The sequence below is a fragment of the Stegostoma tigrinum genome, chromosome 1 (assembly GCF_030684315.1).
Source record: "Stegostoma tigrinum isolate sSteTig4 chromosome 1, sSteTig4.hap1, whole genome shotgun sequence".
Classification (NCBI taxonomy): domain Eukaryota; kingdom Metazoa; phylum Chordata; class Chondrichthyes; order Orectolobiformes; family Stegostomatidae; genus Stegostoma; species Stegostoma tigrinum.
The window spans coordinates 168,227,429-168,243,865 of record NC_081354.1 but is presented as its reverse complement, the minus strand read 5'-3'; the positions used below and the strand labels follow the sequence as shown (position 1 = coordinate 168,243,865).

General features: G+C 41.4%; 1 protein-coding gene across 2 annotated transcripts in view; it reads left to right on the top strand.

Moving 5' to 3' along the window:
• The window catches only part of polr1a (RNA polymerase I subunit A), a 132,284-nt gene that overhangs the window by 103,818 nt on the left and 12,029 nt on the right, over nt 1-16,437 (top strand). For both annotated transcript variants that reach the window (XM_059650164.1, XM_059650156.1), the window contains exons 29-32: nt 2,066-2,182; nt 4,964-5,239; nt 8,378-8,578; nt 15,414-15,531. In XM_059650164.1, the coding sequence (XP_059506147.1) occupies nt 2,066-2,182; nt 4,964-5,239; nt 8,378-8,578; nt 15,414-15,531 (712 nt within the window). The remainder of the gene's footprint in view (nt 1-2,065; nt 2,183-4,963; nt 5,240-8,377; nt 8,579-15,413; nt 15,532-16,437) is intronic.

Here is a 16,437-nt window from a genome sequence, read left to right as displayed (position 1 = left end):
CATCTTTGTAGTTATATGCATTTTCCTTAAGTTTGATACTGTGCCTGACTTCTTTAGTTAACCATGAATGGTGTGTCCTCCCTTTAGAACTTACCATTATAGCAGGAATATACTTATTCTAAGTATTCTGTAGTGTCTCTTTAAATTATCTTTCATTGTTTCTCTAGTGATCTATTTCCTAGTCTAGTATGCCAGTTCACATCATCTAGCTCAGCTTTCTTGCCCACCGATGGGTCCTCGTTGAAGTTAAAATGCTGGTGTTAGACCCAGTATTCTCCCTTTAAAACTGGACGTAAAATTCAATCATGTCATAGCCACTGCTACCTAGAGGTGCCTTAATTACATGGTCATTAACTAATCCTGTCACATTACACTGTACAAAATCTCATAGACCCTCTGGTCTGTTCCACAACATGTTGTTCTAAGAAACCACCTTGAATGTTGATGAATTACTCATCCAGGCTACTATTATCAATCTGAAATTCCAGTTTTCCATTTTGTGTAGATTAAAGCCACCCATGATTATTTTCATCCTTTCGTCACAAGCACCTAATATTTCTTCTGGTGCTTTTTTTTTGACCGACACCTTAATGTTAAAGGTCCTGTAGGCTGCTCCCACGGTTGGCCTCTTACCTTTTATTTTCCTTATTTCTATCCAAACTAATTCTGCATCCTGATCTTCTGAGGCAAGGTCATCACTAGCGATTGCACATATGTCATCTTTGATTAGCAATGCTGCCTGTCTATATTTGCTTAGCTTCCTATTCTTCTTGAGAGTCAGAAAAATATTCAGGACACAGTCCTGGTCATCTTGCAGCCCCACCGAAGTAATGGCTATCAAATCATATTTACTGGAGGTCTGTGATCTGTGGTGTGCTGCAAGGATCGGTGCTGCGTCCACTGCTTTTCGTCATTTATATAAATGATTTGGGTTTAAACATGGGAGGTATGGCTAGTAAGTTTACAGATGACACCAAATTTGGAGGTGTAGTGAACAGCGAAGAAGGTTACCTCGGATTATAACGGGACCTTGATCAAATGGGCCACGGAGGAGAAGATGGAGTTTAATTTCGACAAATGTGAGGTGCTACATGTTGGAAAAAGAAATCAGAGCAGGAATTACACATTTAATGGTAAGATCCTGGGGAGTGTTGCTGTACAAAGAGACCCTGGAATGCAGGTTCATTGTTCCTTGAAAGTGGAGTCACAGGTAGATAGGACAGTGAAGAAGGCACTTGGAATGCTTGCCTCTATTGGTCAGTGTGTTGAGTATAGGAGTTGGGAGGTCATCTTGTGACTGTACAAGACATTGCTTAGGCCATTTTTGGAATACTGCATGCTGTTCTTGTCTCCCTGCTATAGGAAGGATGTTGTGAAATTTGGAAGGGTTCAGAAAAGAATTACGAGGATGTTGCCAGGGTTGGAAAGCTTGAACTATGAGGAGATGCTGAATAGACTGGGGCTATTTTCCCTGGAATGTCAGAAGCTGATGGGTGATTATATCGAGGTCTATAAAATCATGAGGGGCATGGATAAGGTAAATAGACAAGATCTTTTCCCAGGGGTGGGAGAGTGCAAAAGTAGAAGGCATAGGTGTAAGGTGAAACAGGAAAGATATGGAAGGGACTTAAGAGACAACATTTTCATGCAGCGCGTGATCAGTGTATGGAATGAGCTGCCAGAGGAGGAGGAAGGCTTGTTCAATTACAACATTTAAAAGGCACTGGAAGGGTATCTGAATAGGAAGGCTTTAGAGGGATATGGGCCAAATGCTCGAAAATGGGACTAGATTAATTTTGGCTGGTCAGCATGGACCAGTTGGACTGAAGGGTCTGTTTGTGTGCTGTATATTGCTATGGCTCAATGACTTTGTTTACTTTTCCGTGATTGCAATGTATGCTTGGATATCGAGTCTTTACTTTTTCTTTTTATTACCTTTGTAATATGATTGGTGTGTTCTTATTGTATTGCATCTCTTGAGGAAATAATTTGGTCAGAAGTTTTGGTTTGAGATTGTCATAGGTTTTTACCCTTTGTTTTGACATCATACACTTTTTGTTTAAAGCTGGAGGATGACCATGATGTTCAGGGTGAAGATGAGTCTCCAATCATTGATGCTGAAGCAGAAGAAGGAGATGCTGATGCAACCGAAGCTAAAAGGCGTGAAAAACAGGAGGAGGAGGTATAACAAGGCAAATTGTACCTGAATTATGAGGAGTGTGATTTGGCATTAAGCTAAATGAACTCTTTGCCGATATTGTGATTATCTATCATACAATTTTAAAACTTAATATACTGCAACAATGTTTACTTGCAATCCCTGAGGTCAGTATCTTTCAGTTCAATCCGAACATAATCATTGCAATGAGTTAAGGTAATTAGGTCAAGTTGGTTTTCATTTCGTAGAATTGAGGTTTTTGAGATCTAAATTATTTTCAACATTCATGTTAAAATTCTGTCACCTTTTACCACCTGCCCCACACCAAATTTAAACAAAGAAGAATGCTTTCATGGGATATGAGGATTGTTGGCTAACTCAGAATTTATTGCACATTCCTCATTGCCTTAGAGGTGGTCATGACACAATTTCCTCTTGAACTACTGTCATCCTTGGGTCGTAGGGAATGCAGTTAGCAAGGATCTTCTGAGTTTTGACCCAGTGACAGTGAGGAAAAGCAATGTTTGACAGAAGCGGTTGAGGAAGAGAGAGCCTTAGTGACTTGTTATAGTGCATATTGTTGATGGCACTCACTGTTTTTATTGTGAAGGGATTGACATTTGAACATGGATAAGACTCCAGTTGAGGGGTCAACTCTGTCATGGGTGGTGTCAAGCTTCTTTAGTGTTGTTAAAGTTGCACTCATCCAGGCAAGTGGGAAGTATTTGTCCCAATCCTAAATTGTGCCGTGTGTGCTGGACAGACATTGGGAGACAAGAGGTGAGTTAATCTCTACCAGAGTTCCTACCCTCTAACCTGCTTTTGTAATCATAGTATTTACATAGTTGACCTAGCCAGTTTCTGGTCAATGGTAAATCCCCAGGATGTTGTTATTGGGGGATTTAGTGATGGCAATGCCATTGAATCTCATGGAGTGGTGGTTAGATTCCCTCTTAGTGAAGAAGTTTAGGGTCTGGAACTTGTGTAGTGAAATGTTACTTGCCACTTGCCAGCCTGGGTATTGTCCAGGTCTTTCTGCATATGGATATGGGTTGCTTTGTTATCTGAAGAGTCATGAATGGTGCTGAACATTGTGCATTCATTAGCAACGATCCCCACTTCAGACTTCTATGATGAAGAGAAAGTCATTGAAGCAGGTTGGGCCTAGAATACTATCCTGAGGAACTCCTGTAGAGATGTCTTGGGTCTGAAGTGATTGGCCTCCAACATCCATAAGTGTCTTCTTTTGTGCCAGGCATAATTTCAAACAATGGAGAGTTTTCTCCGTGGTTCCCATTGTTTCTGGTTTTGTTCAGACTTCTTGATGCCACTCCTGGTGAAATGCTGCCTTAATGTCAGGGCCAGACCCTTTCACATCACTAGAAGCATTCTTATGTTCAGGATAAAGCTTGGAAAGTCATTTTTTTGACATTTCTTAGAGAGTTGTTTTTTTTTGTTTTTGGGACAGATTTTGAAGTTCCATTCTTTGGGCACTGTCTCAATAAGGGAACGTAGGTCTTGTCAGTAGACTGGAGAAGAAAGTTCACCTCCTGAACAGCTAATTAGACAGAACCTCAAGAGTGGAAGGTCTTCCTGCCAAGAGATGTTGACCAACTAGAGACTAGTGGATATACTAAATTGCAGGCCCAGCAGTGAGTGCCATTACAATACCCAGATGAGGTCTAACATCATTGGTGGATCCCATGCCACTGACAGTTGATAGCCTGGGTGGAGTTGTGAGGTGCGGCTCATTGGCCATTGGTGTCTTCAGCATGGGCAGGATCTTAGCCAGTACCATGACACTCTGTTGCCATCATGCTGGATTCCTTGATCAGGAACTGAGTGCCTTTGAACAAGGGACCATCACCCACCCCACTCTGGAACCTTGAAAGGACCCCCAATTACACTCCTCACATGGTCAGGCCCTGCCTGCTGTTGTGTTAATACCAGGGCAGCAGCTTGAAGAAGCCATTCAGTTGATGGCAGGGTGACAAGGCAGTTTATGAAACTTCCCACCACAAGCTAAATCTGAGGGAGGCAGGAAACAGTGGAGGTCCACATCCAATGCCTTCAATTTCAGCTGGTTAAAAGCAACGTGCACAGATGCAAGCTTGTATAAGCAGGGAGGTTACCTCAAGGAGGAGGGCATTAAATTCCTCCCCTGTGTATCTACATAATTTATGTGTAACAAAGATTCTTGAATCAGCTTTACAGATCGAGTTTTCATCGCACCAGGTATTCTTAGTGTAAATTAAGTTGACCAGATATGTTTTGAGGCAATAATCCTCTGCTGCTAAAGCTGTGATCCGCCAATAAGTCAGCAATGAATTTTGGGCAAAGATAAATATTCCTCCAGCCTGGGTGTTCACTTTTAAAATTAAGATCAAATTTGATCTGAGCCAAAACTTCAATAAGGGCTTGATGAAATTCAAATGAAAAAGTAGGATGAGGGTTATAAACCTGAATCATTCCTGCTCTGAGATAATAAAATGTGAGGCTGGATGAACACAGCAGGCCAAGCAGCATCTCAGGAGCACAAAAGCTGACGTTTCGGGCCTAGACCCTTCATCAGATGAAGGGTCTAGGCCCGAAACGTCAGCTTTTGTGCTCCTGAGATGCTGCTTGGCCTGCTGTGTTCATCCAGCCTCACATTTTATTATCTTGGATTCTCCAGCATCTACAGTTCCCATTATCTCTCATTCCTGCTCTGTATGGCTCAGTAGCAGTTAGGTGATGAACACTCCCACTGCTCCATGTGTATGAGTTAATAATTTCACTATTTTCCTATTTATGGTTGTATTTTAGATTGATTATGACAGCGAAGAGGAGGAGGCTGGAGATAGTGCAGATGAACCAGAAGAAAAAGATGATGAAGATTTTTCACGTAGCGAGCAAAATGAAGTCACAGATCAAAACCTTTTGGAAAATCCTTGTAATTTTACTAAAATCACCAAAGAAAAGAGGAGAAGAAAGCAGGCTGCCACAGAGACTATGGATGAGCTGAGAGTGAAATCAGTGTTGAATTTACATTCTGCTATTGAAGATTATAAATATGATGCAGCAGACAGTCTTTGGTGTGAGGTAAGATCAGAAACTCCTGCAGGAAAACATAGTAGAGGTTTATAAAATCACTAGCAGCATGGATAGGATGAATAGCCAAGAACTTTTTCCCAGGTCTAAAACTCGAGGGCATAGGTTTAAATGAGAGGTGAAAGTTATAAAAGGGACCTGAGGGGCACCTTTTTCATGCAGAGGGTGATACGTTTATGGAATGAGCTGCCAGATGAAATGGTGGGAGCTGGTACAATTTAAAGAGCATCTTGATGGGTACATGATTATGAAGGGTTTAAAGGGATATGGGCCAAATGCTGTCAAATAGGACTAGATTAATTTAGGGAGTCTGGTTGGCCTGGACAAGTTGGACCACATGATCTGTTTCTGTGCTGTCCATTCTTTGACTCTGTAGAAAATGCAAAAAATTAACTTGTTTTTTATAAAAATGGATTTAGTTCAAAGATTTTCTTGTGTATAGTCAGTCTTCAACCAATACAGTAGCTATTGTTATAAGCGGTTGTGATAGATTGTGGATGGGAAAGGGTGGTCAAATCAAGATGAGTAGAATGGAAAATATTTCAACAATTACTGCAGTGTACTGCCAGTTATCACTGGTTTGGCATCTGAAATGGCACTGTATTTGTTCAGTAAAGCAACAATAAGTTGTGTTCATAGGCTGTTCAATAAAGCAAAACGTCTTAAAACATTTCACAGCAGCATTGTTGAATAGATCCTGATACCACGCCACATAAGGAATTGATAAAATAGATGGCCAGAACGTTGACCGTGAAAGCTTATTATAAGAAACATCTTCCAGGAGGAAAGAGTAGTGGCAAGATAGAGATATGGGGAGGGTATTCCAGAGCTTAGACACAACAAATGTAGATTGACTGAAGCCTGGGATGCCCAGGCCAACCAGATAGAGGAGCCACAGGTATCTGAAGGCTTTTTGGGCTAGAGGAGATTGAGATAGGGAGGATGAAGGCTATAAAGAGGGATTTGAAAACAAGAATGAGAATTTTAATATCAAGACTTTGCATGACTGGGAACCCATGTAGGGCCAGTGGCCACACAGGTGATAGTGGAACAGGACATTAGGGCTTAGGGAGCAAAGTTTTGGATAACCTCACTATTATGGAGGGTGGTAGCTGGAAGGCCAGCAGGAGTACAACAGATCACTCAAGAATAGAAGTAACCCGGATTCCTGGAGCAGAGTCAGGTGATGCTACAATGGTGGAAATAGGCCATCTGGGCAATGGTATGAATTGAAGAAGTGAACAGTCTGATTCAGCTTCAGCCAGTTACAGTAGTGGAATTCACAGCTAGAGAATGGAGTTGTGGTGGAAACTAAGGTCAGTATTTTGGTCTTCCCAATACTTGGAGGAGCTTTCTGCTCATCCAGGACTCATTTAGATAAACAGTCCAATTTAGATAGTGAGCTTACAATTTATTGGTAGCAGCAAGTTAACATACATCTTCAAGATTTGATTCCCATTAGGACTTCAGACATCTGTGAACTTGTGAACATTCTTGCTGCTGACTATTGTGTGCCCAGCCATAGATATGGAAGTGCTGCAACAGCGTTTTTAAATCCATGAAACATTGACTACTTCAGTCAAAATTGACAGTAGAAAATAATGGAACAAACTATTCTCAAACTGTCTTGCCATTCAACTTAGTCAAATTTTTTTATGACTAAAAGGTTTCTTGAAGTTAAGCTTGCACTTCGTTGCTAAAGTGGATTGTGTAGCTGGCAACTCCTGAAGGTTTGCTGTACAGTGGATTAGGACACCTGGCTGCCAGTCTTTCCCAGCTTTGACACTCCATTCCCATCCCCAAAAGCAACCCTCTAACACCTCAGACATGGGTAATTTGTATAAAGGAGGGGGAAGTGCTCATTTTATTTGAGCCCTCCCTGGGTCTCATCCCTAACGATTCAGGGATTTCAGTGTGATACCTTATTGCTCTTTTGAGTGTGATGGGCAGGGAATCGTGCTTAAAAATTGTAGACTTTTACCTTTCACAAAGAAGCCATTTTCCAGCAACCGCCTTGTTCAAGGTAATTTATTGCCTCTGGATGTAGAATTTTCAGTCCCACATCTGTAATGGCAGCAGAAGGCAGAATTGGTATGATTCCTTGGGGCTCATGTCACCCTAACCTTGTCATTTGACTGATACAATGATGAAAGAAGCATTTGCATCTTCACATCCCACTGTTCCTTTAAGCCAAATAAAAATGCAGAGATATGGTTCAACATATGATTTTTCCCTGCAGTTGATGTTGGAAACTCTTGGACTTTACTGCCTTCCTTGGCTTTCTCTTACACCTTCTCAAATGATGAGGTTAAGATCAGAATCCATGCCAGAAGACAACAGAATCAAGGCAAGCAAGTCCATGATCCATTGCAAGTCCTTGCTCTGATTTCTGCTCAGCGGTTTTGGTTAACATAGTCCTTAAAGGAGTGACATTATAGTGTGCAGCCCACCAGACTCCACAATCCACTACCTAGTAACAGTGCCTTTAATAGGGTTGTCCATTATCCAGTAGCTACAACCATGTTTCAGCTTGCAAACCTAGATATCATTATTGTCTATGGTTCTTATAATCCAATTTTTAAAAAAAATTTTGTTGGGTTGGAGTTATGAAAATTGTTCTTGACTCATTGGTGGAGAACTGTTACCAAGATCTGTTAGGGAAACATGAGTGGGAACATGACTTAATCACAGAATCCCTACAGTGTGGAAAGAGGCCCTTTGGCCCAACAAGTCCATACTATCCTTTGGAACATCCCACCCAGACCCATCCCCATCCCCATTCCCCCCCCCCCCCCATTACCCACCTAATCTACATATCCTTGAACGCTTTGAATGTTATATGTGATCTGTGAAGTTTCATACACACAAATATCCCACAAAGTGAAAACACAACATTATTAAACATGTTAATGCAATCTCCATGATTGCATTTAAAGTTAGTTTAAAATTGAATTTTAACAAAATTAATAGGCAGGAAGAAAATTTAGTCTTTTTATGTATGTGAACAACTGCTTTTGGACCAATAAAATTTCTGTCGATGCTAACTCTGAGTTAGTAATTAAAAGATGCTCTACTCTTGTTGAAACATGCAATTAAATACATTCCAATAATTAAATATTTGTCCTGCAGGTTAACCTCAAGCTTCCCATTATGAAAGTGCATTTTGACCTGTCCTCATTGGTGATGTCAATAGCACAAAATGCAGTTGTCTGTGAAACTAGAGGAATCACCCGTTGCCTCTTAAATGAAACAACCAACAGGAGAGGAAAGAAGGAATCGGTTTTGAACACAGAGGGAGTAAATTTCACTGAAATGTTCAAATATGGTGATGTAAGTGCAATGTCTTGTCTGGTACTATTGTAACTTGGAAAGGGTCAGGTAAAACTGGTTCAGGTGTAGCTGCATTTGAACTTAAGAATTTGTTAGTAAGTATTACAAAATGATAAACTACCTTTCTTCTTCAACCCTGCAGTCCTACTACTACAAGCAATTTGAAATCCACCAGTATCTCTATCTCCTCCTGATTTAAGCTGGTAACTCTATTTTGCTGTATGCTTATAGCTAGGATAAGGCAGCTGCCATTGATCAACTTCAGGCAGATAGGAATGCCTGGAGGTTAACTTCGCAAGAAACCTTTATTAGCGCAGAATATTTCAACCATTCTCTTAACATTTGAATGGCATTTCTTGGGAATGGTGCTAAACATTATTGAGGTTTGTAAATTGTTTTGATTTTGCCATTTTTAATATAAACAGTGATAATACTAGACTAAAACACAATGCTGAAAACCAGACCAGAAAAGTAGTCCGAGATAATGGGAACTGCAGATGCTGGAGAATCCGAGATAACAAGGTGTGGAGCTGGATGAAGACCGCGGGCCAGGCAGCATCGTAGGTAGTACATAACATGCAAATTGTGGAAAAAAGTCACTTTTTTAAAAGAGAGATAAAAGGAATTGCTGATGCTGGAGTCTGAGATAACAAAGTGTAGAGCTGGATGAATACAGAAGGCCAGGCAGCATCAGAGGAGCAGGAAAACTGATGTTTCGGGTCTGGCCCCTTCTTCAGAAATGGGGGTGGGGAAGAGGACTCTGAAATAAACAGAGGGGGAGGCGATGATGGAAATTGGATCGGGGAGCAGATAGGTGGAGAGAGGACGGACAGGTCAAGGAGGCAGGGATGGAGCCAGTAAAGGTGAGTATACCTAAGGGAGTTGGGATGGGGGTTGGTCAGCTAGGAGGGAGGGGCAGGTCAGTGGGAGGGAAGATGGACCGGTCAAGGAGGCGTGGATGAGCTGGGCTGGTCTTAGGATGAGGTTGGGGTGGGGAGATTTTGAAGCTTGTGAAGCTCACATTGAGACCATTGGGCTTCAGGGCTCCCAAGTGGAATACGAGGGTGCTGTTCATCCAGTCTTCGGGTGGCATCACTGTGGCACTGGAGGATGCCTAGGATGGACATGTCTCCCAAGGAGTGGGAGGGGGAGTTCAAGTGGTTCGCGACTCGGAGGTGCAGTCATTTGTCACGAATTGAGCTTTTCTTCAAGCTTTTTGTCTTGTACTCGTCAGGATGTTTCACATGAATGCAAATTCAGGAGGAAAACCAACATGCATACTGCATTGTGGAGATTGCAGATTGATTGGCAAGTGGACTCTGCAGAGTGATTATCATGGAGAATGGTCCCATTAATGTCCCTTGACAATTAACAGCCAGGCTTTGTTAAATTTAACTCAGGTTATCTCTTGATGAAGGCCTTCTGCTGTGAAATGAAAGTGAGTGGCTATCGCCTATTTTGCTAGTTGAAACATGTTTCTTACTGCAAAGAGTAGGACCCTCTTTTTTTCCAAAATTTCGTTTGCAGTACATGCAAGTGCACCAAATTGTGAGCCCAGCTGATTATGGTTACACCTCTACCAATCAGATTTCACTTGTCAACCAATCAACACTCTCCTCTCATGCAGTTTATAGTTAGTTTTCCTAAGAATTTCTATTCTTCAAGAAGAAATGCTTCAACAAAATGTGTTTGTTTTAATAACAAACCCTCCAGAAAAACATTGATTTCTGCCCAGTTTCTGATGAAAGTAGGTTGCTGTTACTCACATTTTTAAAAAAATCAGAACGAGGAGCTAGAGTGGGCAATTCAGCCCTTCAGACCTGCTCACCATTTAACATGATCATGGCTGATAGCCTTAAGACCATATAGGAGCAGAATTAGGCCATTTTGTCCATTGAGTCTGCTCCACATTCAATTGTGACTGATCTGTTTCTCAACCCCATTGTTCTCCCTTCTCCCTGTAACCTTTGATCCCCTTACTAATCAAGAAAATATCCACCTCTGGCTTAAATGCACTTAATGACTTGGCCTCCACAGCCTTCTGTGGCAATGAGTTCTACAGATTCACCATCCTCTGGCTGAAGAAGTTCCTCCTCATCTCAGGATAAGCCCTCAGGTCCTAGTCTTTCTGACTATTGGAAACAGCTTCTCCACATCCATTCTATTTCAGGCCTTGTCTCTATCTCAACTCCACTTCCCCACCTTCTCCCAGTAACCCTTTGATCCATTACTCATTTTAAAAAAATCTGCCAGTCTCCTCCTCCAAAGAGCTCTAGCGAATTAATCAAGCATGATATAACCTTCATTAAGCCGTGGTATACATTGTGTTTCCAAATGGACTGTTACTATTTCTTTTATAATGGATTCCAACAAATTCCTAATGATGGATATTAAACTAACTGGTTGGTCTTTGCCTCCCTCCCTTTATGAACAAAGGGGTTAAATTAGCATTTTTCCAATCTGCTGGAACTTTAATAGAATCCAGGGAATTTTGGAATATTATCATCAATGCATTTCATGTCTACAGAGAACAATGTCTACTCACCTTACTGTAATATTCACAATTATGATTAAGTTTCTCCTTACTTCGCCCACTTGAATAGCACTCTTCTGCTACAGTGCTGTGGTCAGTTTGTTCATCCTCTGTACAGACCCTGCTCTCAACCACACAAAGCAAGTATCTTGAATCTGTTGGACATGGACTGAGAATCCTACAGTGCTACCTTCTGGACCCCTCTAGCTGCCTAATTTGTAGTCACACCCTTCCTGTTCCTGATCATTGACCAAATTTGAGGTAATTAATCTAAGGGAGTGTGACTGCCTTTCTGAAAAACGGTGACCAGATAACTCCCTCTCCCTGATGTAGCACCATAGCACCAGCTTGTCATCTCTTAGCCTCTGTGCTTCTACAACTGACTGACTAGGCAGAGATTGTGCTAAAATGAGCCTGTACATAGCTGCTAATTGTCTTGGTGCAATTGATGCATCAAGCAATGCGGTTTGCACCTTTGGCAGTTATTTATCCTTTCTTATACATGCATGCTGACTCTGTCACAATGTGGTCTTTCTCAGGCCAAAAATGTGGTGGGAGGTAAATGTAGAAACGAACCGTATCGAAAAGAAAGTTGGATGCATACTTGTTTTTTCAAAGGTCATGTTGGGCTGAGTTGACCTATTTTTGTGCTGGAGACACCCATGATTTTATACTTAAGCTGGAAGAAGTGCTATCTTTCCATAGCCTGATGTGAAAGTAATTGAATAGCTTTAACAAAGAGCAGCCACATTAGGATGAATAGGACATTTGTATACTGGATCACTCTTTCACAGTTCAGAAACTATTTCAATGACTAATTGTAATGGCCCTCTCTGATAACATAATGTGTTATGCAGTGCTGTGACCTTTTCAGGGAAATGGCGCTTTGTTTTTTGCTTTCTAATTTTTAATATATCTCCAGTGACTGAATGAACTCTTGGTTGAGAAGTGTAATGATCTCTTGTGCTTTTTTTCCCTGGTTCTTGCTTTGACATTCTCCCAAAGCACGAGAGTTGTTCTATTCTGTAATGCTGATACATTATTTTTCTGAAAATAATGACAAGGTTTTGTTTTTGTGTCCTATTACAATATCTTTGTAAGTAACCACGTGGAAAATAATTGCTGAATGCTGCAGTGCAGAAGAATCTACACATCTTGTTAATGAACCGCAAAAGATTAGAAAATAAAATCAACAAATGATGGAGAATCTTGGTAGGCCTGGCTGCATCTGTGGAGAAACAGTGTTAGTGGTTTGAGTTCAGTACGAGTCTCAGAATTGAAGAGTGCTGGAAAATCAAAATTGTTGACAACACGAGGAGGAGCAAGTTGAGCGAAAGATGAGGGTGCTCATGGTAACAGCAATAAACAGTAGATGTAGACATGTTAAAAAGTCAGTGATAATGGGAACTGCAGATGCTGGAGAATCCAAGATAATGAAGTGTGAGGCTGGATGAACACAGCAGGCCCAGCAGCATCTCAGGAGCACAAAAGCTGACATTTCGGGCCTAGACCCTTCATCATGAAGGGTCTAGGCCCGAAACGTCAGCTTTTGTGCTCCTGAGATGCTGCTGGGCCTGCTGTGTTCATCCAGCCTCACATTTCGTTATGTTAAAAGGTTAGTTCTTTTGAGAACTAACCCATGCAGTCAAGACATGTGAGGGGGTTGTCATCAAAGTGGAGATCAGTGCTCATGGTTATAAGTTGTTTAACTCAATGTTGAGTCAAAGAGCAAGTGCATCAAACCACTAATTCTCTTTCTCCACAGATGCAGCCAGGCCTACTGAGATTCTCTAGAATTTGTTGATTTTATTTTCTAATCTTCTGCGGTTCTTTAGCAAGGTTGTGTGGATTCTTCTGCACTGCAGCATTCTGCAGGCTTTCTCCATGTAGTTTCTAACAAAGATATTGTAATAGGACACAACAAAACTATATTTTTCTGAAAATAATGACAATTTATCAAATTTACACGGCAGAGCACTTTAGCAGGCCTTGCTCAGAAATGTTAACATGGGAGCAAGATGGTGTATTGAAATGGCAAGCAACTGGAAGGTTGGGCTCATTCTTACACAGTCTCCAGTCTATGTTTAGCCTTGTCAGTGTACAGTAGGCTGAATTCAGAGCAGCCAATACAGTACACAAGAAGTACAAGTAAATTTCTACTTCAACAAGAAGCTGTGTTTGAAGTGTTTGGTGGTGAGGAGGTAAAGGGATAAGTGTTACGCCTTTTGTGATTGCATGGGCAGGTGTTATGAGGGGTTGAGGATATCTTAGGAGTGAAGGAGGAGTTGACTGTGGCATCAGGAGGGATGCTGACATGAGAAAGGAGGAGGGAATGTGTTTTTTCTGTGCTACCCCGCTGGAGGTTTTAGAGGATGATCCTTTGAATTTAGAGGCTGGTGGGGTGAAAGTGAAGACAAAGAGACTTGTATCATTTTTGTGAGGGGTGGGGAGGAATTACTGAAATAAGGTCGTATACAGCTGAGGGAGCTGTCAACAGTGTTGGGGTGGGGAATGGGATTCCTTAGATAAGGTGAAAAGAAGACATGTGAAAGCACCCCCGTGCCTAGTTACATCATTGTAACAAGTACTATGAGGCGTCAAGAAACTGGGTATATGGATTGAAGTTTTTCCAGGAAGCATTTTGTGAGGAAATATAGTCAAGGCGAGATTGGTGGGTTTGTAATGGATATAGATGAGCTTCCTTTTCTCCTGAAATGGCAGTGGAATACTCAAGGAAAGGGAGTGAAGAGATGAACCAGGTGAAGGTGAGACAAAGATTGAAATTGGAAGTAAAACTAATTAATTTTTCCAATTCTGAATGGGAATAAAATGCAGCCCCAGTAATGTCACCAATATACTGGTGAAAGCTCTGGGTGGGGGCCCAAATGGGATTGAAATAAGGAATGTTCGCCATACCTGCAAAGAGATGGGCACAACTGGGACTCATGCATGTTCATGAGACGAGAAAAACAAATTGATCAAAGTGAGGACAAATTCAGTCAGATAAAAAAGGAAGGATGGTGGTGAATGGGAACTGTCCAGGCCCGTTTTCAGAGAAAAAGAATGGAGCCTTCAATCCATCCTGATGGGATGCAGGTCTAGAGGGATTTCATGTCCGTAGTGAAAAGGAGATGACTGGGTCAGGGAAATGGAAATTGTGGAACTGAGGTAAACCTTTAGAGGAATCATGAATGTGATTGGACAGAGACTGTACAAGGTGGGGAAATATGGTTAGGATAGGAGGAAATAATTTCAGCTTGTTCCTTTCCAACTGAAATAATAGGTATACCTCAGCAGACCTTTTTTGTGGATTTTGGGAAGAAGGTAAAAGTGAGGGGTTGGGGGTCTAATAGGTGGGAAGCTGTGGGGGAAGCTTCCAAAGGAAATGAGGTCAGTGATAGTCCTGGAAACACAACTTGATCCTCAGTGATGGGGTCATGGTCCAGAGGAAGATAGGAGGAGGTGTTTGCAGTTGACGCTGAGCCTCTGTGAGGCGGAGATCGATATGCCATATTACAACAATACCACCCTTTCAGTTGATTTGATAACAAAGTCAGAGTTGGACCTGAAAGAAGGGAGTGAGGCAAGTTCGGAGAGAAGCAAGTTTAGAGTAGGTGAAGAGAACAGAGAAATTAATGAAGGTAATATCATGTTAACAGTTCTTGCTGAAGAGATCAAATGCACATATGAGGGCAAAGAGAGGTCCAGGTGAAAGGGAGAGAGGCCCTCTAACCCTAGAAGTGGGCACACAGATGAAGGCAATAGAAGAAGAGTGTTCAATGTCACGCCATGCCCAAAGTTCATTGAGACAAGGGTGTAACGGATAAAACAGAGTTCTTAGCTAACCATTACTTGTTTAGCAGAAGAGAGTGGAAGGTCAGTGAGTATGGTGAATGCATGACAAGACTGTGATTTAAAGAAGGAATGGAATCAGAGGGAAAGAGATGGAGGAAGAATCCAGAGGGGCTGTTGAAGGGAACCTAGCAAGACGTAGAGAAACTAGAAACAATAAATGTGGCTTTTCCAGTCTCACCTACTTTCGATATACCAAACGTAATCAAATAAATTTGGTTTTACGTTTTGACAGAGTGTGGCCTCACTACAAGTCTCCCCCCTCCTACTTCATCTGACAGGCCTGTGAATCTTGTGAAATCTTATGTCTGTGTAAATAAGGATGGCAGATTAAAAAGAACAAGGAGTGTCCAATTAATAGTTGGTTGTATTATGGTGAGAATAAATTTAATTTCAGGTTTCTGAGCTGTCACTCATGTTCTCTGACTCCTTTTGTTTCCCTCCATTTAGACTTTGGACCTCAATCGCTTGTATTCAAATGACATCCATGCCTTTGCCAACACATATGGTATTGAAGCTGCTCTAAGAGTCATAGAGAAAGAAATAAAAGATGTTTTTTCTGTATATGGTAAGCCTACTTTTTCCTCCAGGATTATGGCCCAGTGATGATAAAGGAACGGCAATACATTTTCTAAGTCAGGATGGTGTGTGACCTGTAGATTGTGGTGTTACCATGCACTTGATGCTGTTATCTTTCCAGGGGATAGAGGTTGTGGGTTTTAGAAGGTGATGGTGGGTTGCTTCAATTCCCAATGTAGATGGTATAAATTGCTGCCATTGCGTATCAGTGATGGAGTGAATTGAATATTCAAGATAATGAATGTATGCTTGTCAAATGGGCAGCTTTGTCCTAGAGTAGGTCTTTGCCAACTATTGATGAAACTGTTCATTGGTTTGTTGGATTGGGATAATGCTACAGTTCTATTCGTGTGTTACAAAAATGTGTCTGTAACAGTAGCATTGATGTACAAAACTATTGTTTCGTTGAACAGAATTCAGTACTGTTGAATGCCATCCATGTATGATGTTTACCAAAAAGATATTTGAAATTTTGTCACCCTGCACTTAAGATATCCTGACATATGACCATTACTCCTTGACAAAGCAATGAAGCAGCTGTTTAGCCCTTCTATCTATGTTGCTGTTTTTGTAGGTCATGGTGATGCTGCTATCAGCATAATTTGCCTTTGTTCCAAATCCCATACCTGGCAAAAAAGATACTCAAGTTATAGAATCGTACAGCGCAGAAGAGGTTATTTGTCTCAATAAGTCTGTGCCCATCTACCCATGCTAATCCCACTTTTCAGTGCTTGGCCCATAGCCTTGCTGCTTATAACATTTCAAGTGCTCATCAACGTACTTTTTAAAGGTTGAGGTTTCCCACCTCCAGTCATTTAAACAGCCTTCCACCACCAACCTCTGTTTCATACCACTAAGCTAATTTTGGATTCATTTTACCAAGCTGCTCTGGATA